Source organism: Pterocles gutturalis, unplaced genomic scaffold (genome assembly GCF_000699245.1).
Source record: "Pterocles gutturalis isolate BGI_N339 unplaced genomic scaffold, ASM69924v1 scaffold1392, whole genome shotgun sequence".
Taxonomy (NCBI): Eukaryota; Metazoa; Chordata; class Aves; order Pterocliformes; family Pteroclidae; genus Pterocles; species Pterocles gutturalis.
Genome location: NW_010112342.1, coordinates 5,395 through 22,082, shown reverse-complemented (window position 1 = coordinate 22,082; position 16,688 = coordinate 5,395). Strand labels below are relative to the sequence as shown.

At 36.3% G+C, this 16,688-nt stretch overlaps 1 protein-coding gene across 2 annotated transcripts in view; it reads left to right on the top strand.

Moving 5' to 3' along the window:
- The window catches only part of PAN3 (PAN3 poly(A) specific ribonuclease subunit), a 69,737-nt gene extending 53,364 nt beyond the window's left edge, over positions 1–16,373 (top strand). Inside the window, exons 15-19 of one of the 2 annotated variants that reach the window (XM_010073980.1) lie at positions 5,523–5,662; positions 6,455–6,584; positions 9,481–9,545; positions 10,268–10,406; positions 13,432–16,373. In XM_010073980.1, the coding sequence (XP_010072282.1) occupies positions 5,523–5,662; positions 6,455–6,584; positions 9,481–9,545; positions 10,268–10,406; positions 13,432–13,572 (615 nt within the window). In that variant the 3' untranslated portion in view covers positions 13,573–16,373. The remainder of the gene's footprint in view (positions 1–5,522; positions 5,663–6,454; positions 6,585–9,480; positions 9,546–10,267; positions 10,407–13,431) is intronic. The other variant, XM_010073981.1, reaches the window with a different exon arrangement.
- The last annotated feature ends 315 nt before the right edge of the window (positions 16,374–16,688 follow it).

The following is a 16,688-nucleotide window of genomic DNA, read 5'->3' as shown; positions in this document are numbered from 1 at the left end:
CTTTCCCTAACTTCCCCTCAGGGTAAAGTACATTGTTTCAGCAGTCATCACATACCCTGTTTGTACTGGGAGTGAAAGACTACAGTAGGGAGTTGGATTTAATTTATTTTCATTAATTGAGCTTATTCACTATGAGAAAATTGCTCATTCAGAGTCTTCCAGAAATAAATGAAATGTTTGAACTCTGGCCAGGCAGAAACAAGCTTATTGGAAACCATGTCCTAGAACATAGCAACTATTCTCTTTTTTTTTTTTTAATCATATATAGTAAAGCAATTTTCAATGTACTTTGAGTAGAACATCAAAGGATTCCCTGCCCTCTGACTCCCTTGGTTCATATCAGTGGTCTTTTGGTAATAATTTAGTGGAATACAGCTGAGAGAAGATAGGAATACATGCAAGTGAGGGATTCCATGCCTAAAAATGTTATGAATGTTTTTTTAAATCCAAATACTACTTTAAATTTATTTTAATTGCAGCTGGGAAAGAGATCCTCCTGAGACATTATGACATTTAAGTAATTTTAAAGCAAAATGTTTAATGTACTTGGAGGTACAAATTTAAAAATACTTGCAGGTACACAAATCTGTCAAAAGCATTTACGACCATAGCAGCCAAACACTTGGCAGCTAACTTGCTTGGTAATGGCTATTTTTCTTTAGGGGGCATGTTTTTGCTTGTTTTATACATTGCTAATATCCAATTTGTTCAAGTATCACTGCTAAACGAGAAAATAAGTATTCTTAAACACATAGTTTGGATGATCTAAACAGGAGTTAGAAAATATGATATTGCCTTCTTTTTTGTTGCTTTCTCTAGAAGGACTAGGCTTTTGCTATCCACTTTGTTCCTTCAGAGATTCTGGACGACTGAGTTCATTCCTTGAAATTCAGGAGTCATTTATCATCCTCTACCTTTGTTTGCCCTAGCCAGATAAAATTACAAAGTAACAGCTGCTGCTTGTCCTTTTTCCTCTTGATCCGTGACCCAGTTCCTGAATTCCTCTGGGACTCCTGTGAGTGTTAAAAATGTAGGTTATCTCTTGGTTTACTGCCCAGCTAATATGCATTTCCTTGTTGCTGTCTTCAGTGGAGGCAGGTATTTTTGTTCGCATTTGTCACTTTCTGTCTGTTTCCTATTGTTAATATAGATAGGAAAGAGTTTAGCCAGAACAGTGAGGGGCTATGTAAAAATAATGCAATTGTTCTTTACAATCTGTGTTAAAACACATTACTTTATATGATCTTTTAAGAGTTGAGTAAAGGAAACTATAAGGGAAGATGAAAAGAAATAAATGAAATATGCATGGCCACTCCCATTAAAAACAAGGTGTTAGACTTACATAAATTCCAGTGCATCACTTCCCACCCGGCCAATCTTTGTGTCAGTTATGAGATACAGAAGGGAAAACTGTAAATGGTGATGTAGGAAACAGTAGAAAGGTTTAATAAATAGTTCTGTATTTGGAATAAAATGAAAGTGAATCCTCTCTGTATGAAATGAAGAGAAAACATAAGTTTTATTGATTTAACAACAGCTATAAGGCTACATTTGCTCAGAGTAAATATTTTCAATTTAGCAAACCAAAATAACTTTCACATACACCTCCCCAAATTTAAAGAAACTAGCTGAAGAGGCATCTGAAGTATTAATGTTGACTTTAAAAAAATAATCAAAAAAATCTAGGAACTTGGAGGGACTTCTAAGTACAATTCCAGAACTTAAAAGGATAAGTGAATTCACAGACTTGTAGAGTGGATGAGCTGATATTGATCCAAGCAAAGCAGTGGAACAGGATAAACAAAAAAGTAACATCCATTTTAAAGAGTTTGTAGAAAATGGATCTTGTCAAAATAAGATTTATTCGACTAGTTTACATGTCTGACTGATAAAGCCAAGTGTAGAAAATGCTGTGGTATCTCCAGGGCATTTGGCATAGTCACACATACCTTTTTAATATTAAAAAATTATGCAGAAGGGAAAGGGCACCTATTCATTTAACTTTTAAATTGCTCAGTGACGTATTGGAAATTAATTTGATAATAAGGAGACATTAATGAAGAGGTCTGTTTCTGATTTTATCTCCTAGAGCTGGTTTTTAGTCTAATGCTGTTTAATATTTCTTTCATAAACTAGATTATGCTGATAAAATATTTACTAGCAAAGGTTTCAGGAAGTGAAAAAATAGGTTGGTACAGGTTACAGTTAGGAATTGAATTGCTAATTAAATGGTTATTAGTTGCAGGCAAGGTACATTTTTGAACAAAAGGTAGCCTGTACCTAAAAGGTGTAAAGCTTTTCCTTGAAGTTGAGAGTCAACTTAGTATGGCTTAATCCTCACAGTTGATAGTTACCATAGCAAAAGTCTTCTGGCAGGTCTGTGGTGAAAGGAACCAGTGTGATCCGTAGATACATGCAAAGGATGAAGTAGAGTATAAACAGGGAGATGATTGTTCCTAATGTTGATTGGTGCCTTGCACTAGCAAGGCTACTACAGGAATACAGCATTTATTTCTGGTGTCCCTGCTCCAAGGAGATGTAGTAGTTCTTGTGTGCCTCCTTTAACATTCTTCTGCCTAGAAGCAGGAAGAGCTGAATCTGCTGACATTTTCAGAGGGAAGGTTAGGGATTTAATAGGCATATGTGGATTTCTTTCTTATAGAAAAGATGGTGTACCCCAGCTTCTGGGAAGTTGTGTACCCTGTCTGCATTGATGGAGTTGGTCAGTGGATGGTAGCTTGATCCCTTCTAAAATAGGAGTCTGACTTCCATAAATCCTGATATCCATTCCCCGATCTTATTGGACAAAGGAAAAAAATCTCCCTGTCTTTATGCACTTGTAAAACTTCAAACATTGGGCATCATTGTAATAACATTTTCTTGCAGTGTGCCAGCTGGCAGTGAGTAATGAGGCACCTCCCGAGAGCAATTCAGCTCACTCAAAATCTGAATTGTCTTGCAGAATTGCAGATATATTAAATCAACCAGACTCCTAATGGAATCACTTGAAGCTTAAGTTCCTAAAATTAGTGGGGTGAATCCAAGCCACTTCGGCAACTAAAACAAGTCAAGCATTGTCTGTAATTTGAAAAGTATGTATCTGAAGCTACATTGATCTGTTGTATCATCTCTGCGGGTTTTTCTATTGGATGTAATTTGCAAAAACAAAATTAAGATTGTGAGTCAAACACTCAAAAAACCAAAAGCCTGAATATAGAATTTCCTGGTGTTAATGTAATACTCTTTCTCAACCATTTTTAAAATCTAATGCAATCTGTTTTATGAAAACATCTATGTAAAGGAAGACTACTTTTTCATAGGGTCTTGTCTGAAGTTGTATGTTTTAGGTGTCTCAGGGTTGTGTGATGCTGGAGAATTTTTGTAGGATACATCCTCATTAATTATTAAAAGTTGTAAGGTATTAAGTGTAGGAGACTTACAAAAAGAAGACAGATTGTGGTTAATACAAATATTTACTTTTTTTCAAAGTCTTTTAGAGAAAAAAAATGCTATTGTGCCAGGTGACGTATGCCTCTATGTAGATACTGCATCAGATGGATTCCTTTGCTTAGTACTGTACTATAGCAGTGTCCTCTGCTCAAATTGATTCCTTGGTAGTGGAAGCTAGTGGATTCCCACCAAAGTGGGATTTGTTGCTCCGGTATTACTCTTTACCAAAGTACAAAGGAATGCTGATGCTCAGGAATTCCTGGTTCCTTACGAAATCGAGTCTGGCAAATGCCAGTCCCATCTCCTTCTCCACCACTTTGTCCTTATTTCTGTCTCTTTTTCCACATTCTGTTTCTGTCATCTTTAACTACAAGAGTACCATGCTTTTTAACTTCTACCATGTTGCTTATCCATGGTTAAATTGTGCTGCTCAATCATACTTAATATAGTAACAGTGGGGACACTGAAAGACCTGGAAATGTTTTCTTTACTCTGTCCCTCAACACCTGGGAGATGAGGCTGCAGGGAAAGCTCTGCTGAGCTACTGCAGCCAGAGGCAGCAAATGTGGTTATCCCTCTGGGTGTAAGAGCTGTGAGGGTCAGTGGCATGTTCACCATCATAGCGGTTTTCTAAAACTGACAAATTTTAAATAGAACTTCGTGTTCTGGTGCTGCCAAATTTTCAGCCTTCCTTACAGAAATTACAGAAGGTCCTCCTAGGTACTAGGAGGAAGTTTTTCACTGTGAGGGTGGTGAGGCACTGGAACAAGTTGCCCAAAGAAGTTGTGGATGTCCCCTCCCCGGAGATGTTCAAGGCCAGGTTGGATGAGGCTTTGAGCAAACTTTTCTAGTGGACAGTGTCCTTGCTCATGGCAGGGGGGTTGGAACTAGGTGATCTTTAAAGTCCCTTCCAACCCAAGCCAATGTACGATTCTATGATTCTAAGGTGTATTTCTTGTACGATGCATTCTCTGCTAAATGGCATAGCCTTTCTCCAGACGATGGAGCTGACATTCTCAATAATGAGTAGCTTTCACTTTCTTACTTTTGCAAAAATATCTTATTTTCTCAGAAAAAAAAATGAAAATACTAAATTTGTCTCTCTAATTGACTTTTAAATTCAGTCTGATGCAGACATCCAGTATGGAAAGTTGGAGATATTTCAACTTTGGCCAAGTTGTGTGCAGTTGAAAGCCTTTCCCTGGATAGAATCGGGCAGCTTTTGCTATGAATGTCATTGTCTGCTACTAAATTAGGCTCCTGTTTTTGGGGGTGGGCTTTAAAATCTGTTGTAGCGTTTCAAAATAGTTTCTGATGGCTATCTATTAATATTGGCAGAATTTTCTCTTGTGGCAAAGCAGCCTGTATGCAGCATTCATCTTGTTAAGAGCATTTCTACATTTAAGGAAAGTGTTTAATGATGCTAAGGATTTCTTCAGAAAATGTGGTGCTGCTCTGTTTGTCAGCTATACGGGCTTGTTTCTGGCTAGTTACTTCAGACAGTTTGTATCTAGCCATTAGAGATGAAAATCCTTGAGCTCTTTGTTGAGAGAAACATTGTTAATGGGAATCCAGTGTGGATGCTAGTGTGGAATTCACACTGAATGGCCACTCTGAAAAGATGAGCCTGGAAAATGCAGTTTTAACAAATGTTCCTTGACGTATATTTCTTCGTCTTGTATTGAGAAGACTTATTTGCCACCAGCTCCCTGACTCCTTGGGAATGAGCACGTGTGCAGTTACAAGAACCTCTTTGCAGAGTTTCTGCTTTATTACACAAGAGTTCTCTCTGATACTATTCTAAAGCTAAAAATAAGTAAATTTTAACCTCTCAAAGATAAATGTAGTACCTAGAAATTGCTAGGTATCAGGAGAGAAAATCAGGACGGCTTTTCCTCTGTACATTTTAACTACTTGGACAGTTATATTGAACTATGATTTGAATAGCACTTATTTAAGCTGCTCATATTCTTCTAGGGTTATTGAAGAACTGTCTCTTTAAATGCCATCTAGTACCACAGGTAAAACTTATCTATACTAAGAATCTTATCTGTGTGTGTTTACCCTGTTAGCAAGCAGATCTGATCTCCCTGGGGAAAGTTGTGTTGGCTTTGGCTTGCAATTCTTTATCAGGAATTCAGAGAGAGAATTTGCAGAAAGCAATGGAACTGGTGACAATCAACTATTCCTCTGATCTGAAGAATCTGATTTTGTAAGTTTGCTTAGTAAATCTTTTAAAGGAAATTACTATTTATTTAAACATGCAAATGAAAATGTCAAATTATATTTTTAGATGCAAGTAAAATTACAGATATAACTACTGTCATTGAGCTGTCTGCACAGTCAATGCATCATTAAGCATTATAACGTAAAATTTTTTTGTAGAATGTGTATTCTCATGGTGTATCTAATAAAATCAATGTTCTTTCTTTACTAAGAAACAAACCAAACGTTTTAAGTTGTTTTCAATACCAGGCTTCATGGCCTATTATTTACCATAGCAATATGCTCTTCTTACCTTACAGTTTCAGAAGTTGTTGAGAAATAAGCACATTATCTTTTTGACCAAAGGGTTGAGTGCTGTTTTGTTTTCTTGGCTGCATATTGTTTTGCATTGTTCTTTAGTATAGTCAGCCTTTCTCCCCTTGCACCCTAAGAGGGAAAAGAAGAAATCTGCCCCCTCCCTCATTTGAAAAACAATTGCATTACAGTGTGAATCTTTGCATCTTCTCTCTTTTTGAGTACATTCTTGCTGTTTGAGTGGGGTGAACTATGCAGTTCCATGAAAGTACATTCCTATCTTGTATAAATAACTGACTGGATGCATACATGTAAATTAACACACATTTTCTCTGTTAAGATCTTCTCTAAGAAATGCTGCAATTAACAATGTTGTCTTAAATAGACATCAAGGTCAAATAGTTATAAAAGCATAATAGGATGATGTCTCTGGTGTTTGCAGCACGTTTAAGTAATCATTTTGGGGGTGGGGATGTTTTGGCAGGTATTTGCTGACTGACCAAAACAGGCTTCGCAGTGTAAATGATATCATGCCTATGATTGGTGCACGATTCTATACTCAGTTGGATGCTGCTCAAATGCGAAATGATGTTATAGAGGAAGACCTTGCAAAGGTAAATAATTTAGTAATTCCTACAGGAAGACCTATAGTCAGTATTCCTACTGCTGTACCTTAAGAGGGAATGTTTCCTGCTGTTTTATTTGTTTTTCCTTTTGTTTGCTTAGCAACTTAGGTAATCTGCCTGAAGACTTGAGAACTGAGCTCAAGGTACTGAAAGTCCAAAAGGTCCAAGAACCATTAGTTTTCAGATGTCCTCAGCTGGACTTTAACTGAAGTAACGTCTTCATGTCCACCCAGCAGTCTTGGTGAAAAGATGTTCTTTATAGAACGGTTAAAAAGTAGTATTCTGAGTAAATAAGGCCATGTGTGTCACCACGCACTAGATATGTAGTTTGTGCTAGAGATTATACAGCAACAAATGTTGCCTTTAAATGCCTGGATAGATTTAGATTCCAGTGTCTCTTTACTTACACGTTTTCATTTCCAAATGAATGCTAGATCATGGAGGTAAAGGCTGCTGTCCTTGGTTTCCCTAAGTGCACACCTCTTGCTGTGTGGGTCTGGTTAGTCTATCAAGTTCAGTCAAAGGAAATACATACATACTTCGTCCCCACGTTAGTGTGTATTTGTTCAACACCAAACGGTGTCTGCTCATTAGAAGCCACTAATCACAAGGTTTTCTAACAAGACTGAGATGCATTACAGAAGGCTTTTGTGATGCTGAAGCTGTGTAGGATATGGTATCAAGTTTTTAAGGACCATACCTTCACTGAGATTTTTTTTTTTTAAGAGGCAGTAGACCAATGGTTGGGATTCTGATGGACTGGTTCTCTTAATTTTTCCACCATTGACTTGTTGGATAACAGTTTTTTCCTCCTCAGTTAAAGATCTTGAAATCTATCAGAAGCAAAGAGCTTTAGAAGAGCAAGGCGATACCTACTTTGGATGCAGAGCTCTAGATGACAGATGCCCACTCAGTCACAGTCAGCCACTACTGCTCTGAAGATGTTTAAGATCACTTCTTGTTAAGGTGGCCCAATGTGCCTGCACAAATTTGGGCAGGTGGACTTTTTCCCAAAACAGAGATGGAGATTGTCCTGTAATCAGCTTTAAGCATTCTGCATTTTCAGGCAGGTTGTTTGTAGCACTTGCTTATCACTGCAGGTGAGCAGAGCCACAAATCCAAGTTGTTGCCTAGCCTCCAGTTGGGCAATAGCTGTTTACCTGGCAGTGATAAATAGCAGTTGCTAACTAGCTGTCATACTGTAACATGTTTGTATTACCACATCCTCAGTAACATCAGAGCTACAGTATCCCTTAAGTCTAACCTGCTACTCCCTCTTCATTATTGCCCTAAAGTAGATGCTTAGGGGAGAGTGTTAGAACAAGACTAGCATGTATGATATTTTTACTTGTATTCTCCAAGCACGCAATCATCTGCAGCTTAGGGGCTTCTGATGCGAGAAGTGGTTTGTATGTAGTCAATAACTTTGTTTTCTTGAAGCCATGAATGTTTTGTTACCACCGTAATGTGCACATTTCACACAGCAGTTGACCCCATTACTCTCCGTTTCCTTCCTCACCTTAATATTCCCATTATCTATATGTCACAGCATTCAAAGCCTCAGTTTTTCAAATCCTCTCATCCGCTCTGTAGAAGAGCTCCCTGCTGTACAGGCTACTAAGCCCACAGAGAGGCCACCTGGAGACCTAGTGCCCCTGTTGTTGCTCAGCTGTGTCACCATTGTGACATTCACAGAGATGTGGTTTTGGCTTTTGTATATTTCACCACATACCAAAAAAATTACTTGGAGGTTGTATAGACCTCTTCTAGCTTGACAAGGTAAGTATTCCCTGTCAATCTCTGTAGTTACTGTTGTGGTACAAGCTGTTCTGCTGTGTGTTTTTCAGACTGGTAATAGAAGTCTTGCAACCCAGAGGTTGTCTAAGGTCAAGCCATTTATCACCTTGACCTACTTGATTTACCCAGCTGTGCACAGTGATCTACTCCAGACTGAATTCATTTGAAATCAATGTGATCATGCATGGAATGAGATGCAGCTTAGCATGAATAATGTTGGAGAGCTGGGCATTGGAGAATATGAATAATATCAGGAGAGCATATTTTTCCTGCCAGCTTTGAGCAGCTTTTACTTAAAAAATTAATCCACAGTGTCATGTAAGCTAGGATGTCACTCTTTTTACTATACCCTAAGTCATGAGAAAAAATGTATTAAATCAATTTTTCAGTTGCATGTATTCTAAACATCTGTAATTCTAATATTCTGTCTTTTGTGTGAGCTTGTTCTCATTGCTTTTTCTCTGTCATTGATCGACTCAGAATATATACTGTTTAAAGATTTAAATTTTAGCCTTTTAAAAAAAAAACTTGTTTAAAATTATATTTTGAATCAATTGTAATTTGAATGTCAGTCTGATATTATTGTTTCTAAATATTTACTATAATGGCCTACAAAGCACTTCTGAAAATCTGGTAGATGATGTTCCTTTCATCTTTACCTGAAATAATATATTATACTATATACTTATACAGGCCTTGATAACTGTCTGAATATATATAAACATATTTTTCTGATTTAACTTACTGTATTTTAGCATATCTGTAAGTATAGGCCAGCAAGAGACTAGACTTATGTTTCCACAAAGAAATAGTTTGCCTGATCCAGTTCCTGCTGGGGCAGCAAGTTGTTACTTGTTAAATCTCATCATTATGATTTGAATATGAAATACTAAAATGAGCATTGGGCTACTAATACACAATATAATGCATTTGATCTCTTTCTGCAAAAAATTGTACCCTCTTCTTAGGATATATAAATCATTGTAATTAATAGTGCTTCATTGGCATTACTTCTGTATAACTTTTGCAAATAAGTGTCTTAATTTTGAGTTTCAGAAACTTTAATAATCTCTTTCTTGTTTTCTAGGAGGTGCAAAATGGAAGGTTGTTTAGGCTTCTAGCAAAATTGGGAACAATCAATGAGAGGCCAGAGTAAGAAATACCTGTTTTTATGGTGTAGAGTATCTGAAACCCAGTCTGCAATGGAAGGTTTCTTCCTTCGTAAATTTAAGTGTAACGTTTTCCCCATATTTGCCCCTGAAGAAATTAGTATTTAAGAAGCCTTGAGAAAAATTAGATAAGAAACTTTGACCAAAATTTTAAACAAAGGAAAAGAGAAGGCTACAAATAGATACACCAAACTTGTTTATTTTTTTAGTGTGATGTTTCTCTTAGCAGTCTCTTGTGAGTGACAGTAGTTTTTGAGGAGATCCATAGCTTGCTTTAGCTGTAGCAAATGGTATAGATATTGGTTTTAAGCTAGTTAATTTTCAGCTTGCTTTGAATCAATTAATACATGAAAATAAAGTGATAATGGTCTGTTTTCCATAATATTGAATAGATTTGGAGTTCTGTATGTAACACCAGTTTCTAACATTTACACATTAAACTTGTTGAGGATAACTCTTGCTTTCTTCCATTACATTTCTGTGGGCCTCTGGTAGGCATTAGCTTCAGATACTTCAGCTGAGGCAGTTTGAATATGTTACCTTCTGTTTGTGGCAGGGGGAGACTGTCGTTTAATTGCAAATCATAACAGGTAGCTTAGCAGAGCAGTAAGATGACTCAGTTTAAATTGAAGAGTCATGTATATGTGTGGGTTTTGATTTTTCTTAACTTTCTGGGCTTTAATACGAGCCTTTGTTTTACACCAGGTTTCAGAAGGACCCAACGTGGTCAGAAACTGGAGACAGGTATTTACTAAAGCTCTTTCGAGATCACCTTTTCCATCAGGTGACAGAAGCGGGTACTCCTTGGATTGACCTCAGTCACATTATCTCATGTCTTAACAAGGTACACTGTATTTGGGTTAGCTTTTAAGAAATTGTTTGGGTTAACTTTCTTTAAAATAATATTCCACTTCAAAACAGGTTGTCATTGCCAGGTTAATTCCGTTGATTTAATTGATGCTTTTTTTCCCCCCTGTTTTGGATAAAAACAATGTATTCACTAAGCTAATATTCAAACACGGATATTTTAAATAAACTAGTACATTGATATTAAAACATGGAATTCAGTAATATAGCATGAGATACAGTATTAACTTTTAATCCTAGAATGCACTGAATACTGTGGATAAGCAATGCTGGTCCCTTTATGCTACTCTGGTCTTTCAACACAGCATAAGGGATCCGTAAAGCCCTTTAATGGGGGGAGGTTTCTGCTGATATAGTTATCACAGAGAATGGTCATATGGCAAGAGGGATCCATTCCTAAACTGTGCTGACCGGAGTAGGAGACAGGAAAGCATATTGGGAGGGAAACCACAATAGAAATTTGTGCAAAATATTTACCATCTAGGACAGTGCTGGAAAATTTCTGTGTCTTGTGATGTTAAGTCTACTTCTGATAACTTCACTGGCCTCTCCAGCCCTTCCTTTTCCAAGGCTGATTTAGCAAAGCTATTTGCAGTTTTACAAGAGCTGCACCACTAGCAAAATTTTAGCTGAGCGCTCTCATGATTAATAGCAGGAGACATATAAGAGACCACAAGATCTTCAGTAGTTGTAGAACTTGTCTTGCTCCATAAATTAAAAAAGTAAATTAGATTATTATTTTTTTATAGGTAGATCAGCTTTCAACTCATTTTACACTGTTTTGCCAAAATTCAGTAATAGGAGAATAAGATACTACGTCTTCCTTTTTCTTTATAGCTGTGTCGTCTCACTCTGTAGAGAATGATGATGCAGGCACTGACAATATACACTTTCAGTGGCTAGTATTTTCTCTTTAGGATTAGGTTAGACAACTTTCTCTTCCAGAAAAAATTGAATATATTCAGATCCTTTGACATGTTACAACTGACTTAACTACAGTTAAATCTTTTTCTAAATTTTCAGGGCTTTTAATCTCCTATTAGACCACTGCTGTGCATTTCTTTAACCTCCTTTTTACCTTTCTGGGTGGTGTCTGTAATCACTTTAAAAATTACTTTAAAGGGATTGAGGCTAAGTCAAAAAGAAAGCATGTTGATATTCAAATAGGCAATGAAATGCCATCATGATTTGAAAGCAGTGACCCATACAGTACTGTAGCAAGAGGGGACAGTCCTGAATTCGTAGGTCAGGTAAGAGATGGTGTCAAAGAATGCCTTGTTCTATAAATGTTCATGGCTTACCTTTTTAAAGAGAGGCTCTTCTCTTCTGTGGTTGTGGGCTCAGTGCACAAAAAATGTAAGGCTTACAGAATTCTACTTTGGAAATACACTCCAAAAAACACTTCTGAAATGGTGTTGTGCACTTCTAAAAGGGGTTATTTGGGCTTTCCTGCTACACTCCGAAAACTTTCCTTTTGAATGAAAATTGCTCTGTTGTTTAAAAAAAGTAAATATTTTTTTCAATGTGGCATTTTGGGGATCTTTTCATCTGAGATACTGATTTACGCCTCTGAAGAAGGAGAGAAAGAAAGCCATAAATACTGATGTTTCTAGTTAGCTGTGTGGCTTTCTTAATACAGATCTTCCATATCCTAATTTATTAAGGTAATTCACTGATTTCTTGATTGATGCTAATGGGAGCAGTAGACAATATTTCACAAATGCTTTAACTGTGATGATATTTTGTAATAGATGTTGGAAGAGACTGGTGGTTTTATCCTACTCTAGACAAATTAAAAGCTAATTGGCTTGCTTTTGGCTTTCTTTTGTCCTTCTGAAGCTGTTCACAAAGCAGGAACTTTAAATTTGGGAGGTTCGAGCTTTTACGGTTATGCTCAGAACATTATTTTAGAACACAAATGTAAGAATTTTCTAAGTTGCTGTGTTGCTCCAGACAGCAGCTAGTGTAAAATCTCATTGACAAATCTAATTGTTCTTCTGCTACTCAGTACAACATTATATATATATATTTATTTATTCTTGCTGGGGCTGTATTTCCAAAGATTGTCTCAGTAGTGTCATATACCACTTGTCTCTGCCCCACCTTCTGTGTTGGAACAAAAAAGTTTGTAGTGTCAAATATTTGGAAATATCAGTATATAGACTAAAACAGAACTGCAAAATTTTTGCTTTATAATAGTCTGACAATTCTCCATTGATGAACATTTCTTGCAAAGCGATGAGAACATAAAATACAGTGTTGAAAGGGAGTTCAGCATGTAAAGTAGGATATTCCTCTGTTCCAAATTAGGATTTAGTGGTACATCTCTAAAGTACGTAGTATAACATACCATTTTTTAATATTGAATTAGAGAAGTGAGAACAAATGTGGAACAGACTTTAACTTCAAGTTATCTATTTGTTTATGGATTATAACTAGGGGTTTTTTGTTTTGTTTTGTTTTTATTAAGGGAACAAGTATACCATATGGCTTAGGGGAACTTTTTTTTCCAGAACTGCCAAAATGTGAGGTTGGGGTTTCTACTGGTTTTCAAACTACTTGTGGCTGGTGCATCCTTTATTTCATTTTAGAGTGGGCAAGAAGTAATCTATCCACCCTGTGTGGATGCTTGTGGATCTTACGTGCAAATGTAATGTCAAATGTGGTTTTGTTCATCAGGAGCTATATGGAAATTGTGCTAGGCTTTCTACACAGGGGAGGACAGCATTGCAGGATTACTAGCTTTATGGAAAGGGAAGAAAACATTGGTAACCTAGTTCAAAGGTCTGTAATGTCCATCAGGTTAAGACCAAAATGTCTCGATTTTTTGGCAAGCTTATTGTTGTGGTGCAATTCAGATCCTTCCTTTCTGTGGTCTTAGCAGATTTGAACTGCACCACAGCAATGTACTTGCCAAGAAATTGATTGCTTTTGTTGTTGGGGAAATGTTTTGCCATTTCTTTCACACTTCTTTTATTTTATCTTTTGCATTCTTGTTACAGTTAGATGCTGGTGTGCCAGAAAAAATAAGCCTCATTTCCAGAGATGAGAAGAGTGTACTTGTGGTAACTTACAGCGATTTAAAACGCTGCTTTGAAAATACTTTTCAAGAACTGATTGCAGCCGCAAATGGTCAGTTGTAGTATTTGCTGAAAGCATGCAGGACATTGCTGAGGAACTTAACCAATAGCAAATTGCACTACAGCTGAATTGTTGTTGTCATCTCATTTCACATTTGGGAAACAAACAGGAGATGAGCAAAGCTGCTTGCACTTCAGTCAGGTACACTGTTACTTGAAGGGAAGAATGTTTCACTTATCCTAGAGCTAAGGCTGCCATTGGAGGCTTTATCTGTGAAGAATTTATTTTAGATAAAGGAACACATCAGGTGCATGATGTTCCTGCTTTTATTTTTTCCACTTGTATATGCACTAATTTTAATTTTTTTAAGACTTTTCTGATCTTTGAAGTTTTGCCACATTGTATACTTAAGGGAAACTCTTTGCAAGGACATTTCTGGGATTTTTGTCACTGAGGATATAGCAAAATTTATTCATTTTTTATATTATTTGCACCCAGAATAGCATAAAGGACCAGGTAAATAATTTAATAGAAATTGTGTTCTATTAATGACCTTTTAGTTTGTAACCTCTGTAAAAGTGTGTTGTATGCAAGCTCTGTATGCCACCCACTGTTAGCTCAAAGAAATGTGAGAAGACGAAACTTTTAAAACCAGTTAAGTGAAGTATTGGTGAATTGACAAAAAAGGAAAAAAGGTCCCCTGTCATTTGATTTAAAGTTTGTCTAACTGAAGTGATGAAAATAGCAGAATGGGAAACATCTGTAATTTAAGGAGCATATCAAACTTGCTCTAAACACAACCAGCGCCTTTTAAACACTGTTTGTATGTTTTCCTGCTAGTCAGAAGCATTTACATTTATGCAATTTTTTTAATAGATTTTTTTTAAATAAATTGTTTAAATGCCTGAAGTTTCAGGAGTGTATTACTTTAGGTTATTTACAGTATAATTTTTGTATAAAGTTCTGTTCTTTGAACCACAGCTTTATTATGGTACGCTACACTGGATACAGATACAAAGACACTGTTAAAAGAAGATTAACTAAACACAGCAGTTGTCTGGCATCAAGAGCTTTTCAAGTTTTACAGCCTGAATCTGGAGGGATAATGATCTGCTGTGCCTTTGCAGTCACTGCTTAGCCCAAAGTAATATTACTTTTGATAATACTCAACACATGAATATTCCTGAAGTAATTCAATCTCAAAAGTCTGGAATTTTCCTCCTCAATTACCTTTCTAATATTTGGACATGCAGTTGTCTCCAAACTTGGGTATTCATGGGATTTCTAGTTAAACACCTACACTTTGATACTGAAGACTGCCAAATATGTAGGAATTTCCTTTCTTAAAGCAGTAGTGAAGACTGTATCTATCCTTTCCCAGCACTGAATGTTTTAATAGCACTGGGTGCTCACCATGAAGAAAATGTGGAAACTCAAAAGGTCAGGACAGACTCTAAGCACTTGCAACTGATGTTACTACATCAATTTTAATAATTCTCAACATTTGTAGTTTTCAGAGAAGTTTTTAATATTTCTCTGTCCACTTTTATAAGCTTTAAAATGATTCTCCGCCTTGAGACTTGCATCAAGAAAAAAGCAACTCTCTTCACATCGAAAGCTTTGAAGACTAGGGACATGCTTTACACATTTTAGAAAATGTGGTTGAATCCACATTAGGTAGCATCAGTTGTTGAGTTTAAAAATCGATTATTGTTGCATTTGATCGAGTGAATTTTAAAAGGAACATGATGTTTAATATTCAAATAACAGTTGCCAGAATGTTCTTTTTAATATAAAAGGAACAGGAACTTTGAAAAGTAAACATGCAAAACAGTCTTTTATCATTAGCTCATGTATTTGAGGAAGAGCAGCTGTCTTTTATATGTTTTTTGACAAATCATATTGTAATTCTTTTGTACAAAAAAGAAGTACTTGTATTCTAGAAGAAATATGAAATGCTTAATTTATAAGCGGGCTGAGGTTTTTTCCAGTATTGTTTTCTTTGAAAATGAAAGGGGATCATCTGTTCAGTTGTGGGGTTTGGGAACCTTTGAAAATTTAATTTGTGGACCAATATTTTGTGAAAGTGTAAGGCAGGGGTAAATAGGGCTTGAATTCTCATCCTTTTTAGACCAGCAAACCACCCTCTGCAAGACATGTCTAAATTGCAAACCTGTGTGTATTTGCATAATGTCAGTTTGCTTCAGCCCCTAGTAACCTCAGGACTTGGTTTAAAAATAAAAAGGTAGACAGCTAATAAGTTTTCGTACATAATATCAGCCAGAAAATATTTGGTGTCAGGTAATACATAAAATTTAAAAAAAGTTGAGCTTTGTTTTCTATTTATTTCATTTGGTCTGTATTTGGGAATGATTTGAACAGTCTGAAGTTCAGCTTGGGTGTTTTTTTGGGGAGAGCCCTTCTACCCCATTTTAATTCCATTTAGAAGGTTGTCCTAAAGTTGTAGTTTGATCTATTCATAGGAAGAACTGTGTATCTGCATTTAAAAAGAAGAGCCATCAGGATGTGCCCTCCCAGATGGGAAATTTAATTGACCTTCCTATTTTTTACAGCTAAAAGCACAGAAGGGACAACCTTTGAAATCATCTGATGTTGATCATTTTAATTTTTGTACCTGTTTTAAATTCTGTTGCTGTATTTACTATATTGTAAATATTTTGTTGAGGGTACCTATGTATTTTTGATTTGCCCTTGTTTCAGTAATTCAGGTGTCAACTGCTTCCCCTAAAAAAGCACCAGTATGTTAAGTTCTAATGTCATGATCCCAATTTGTGTTACTCATTTTTAATCCTGTTTTCATTCTTCATGTGTACAGCAGTATTTTTAATAAAGAATACCAGAAATAACGTGGCATTATTTTGACACTGTGAAGTTCTGAAGTTGGATAGGGGGCTTTTCAACTTTGGTGCTGCAAATTGTATTTCATTCTATTGTATTTTTTTTTTATTTACTCTGTCTGCAATGCAAAGTCTAAACAGTCATGAGTCACAAAGTGCATTTAGTGCTTGCTACTTATAGTATATCAGATGTCCTGAAACTAAAACTTGTAGATGTTGTTGAGCAGAATCATACTAATACACGTTTCCTCAAGTCCCAAGTCAAGTCCCAGCTGCTTCTGTCAGATCAGGTCTGGCTTACTAGCTAAACCCTAATTTTG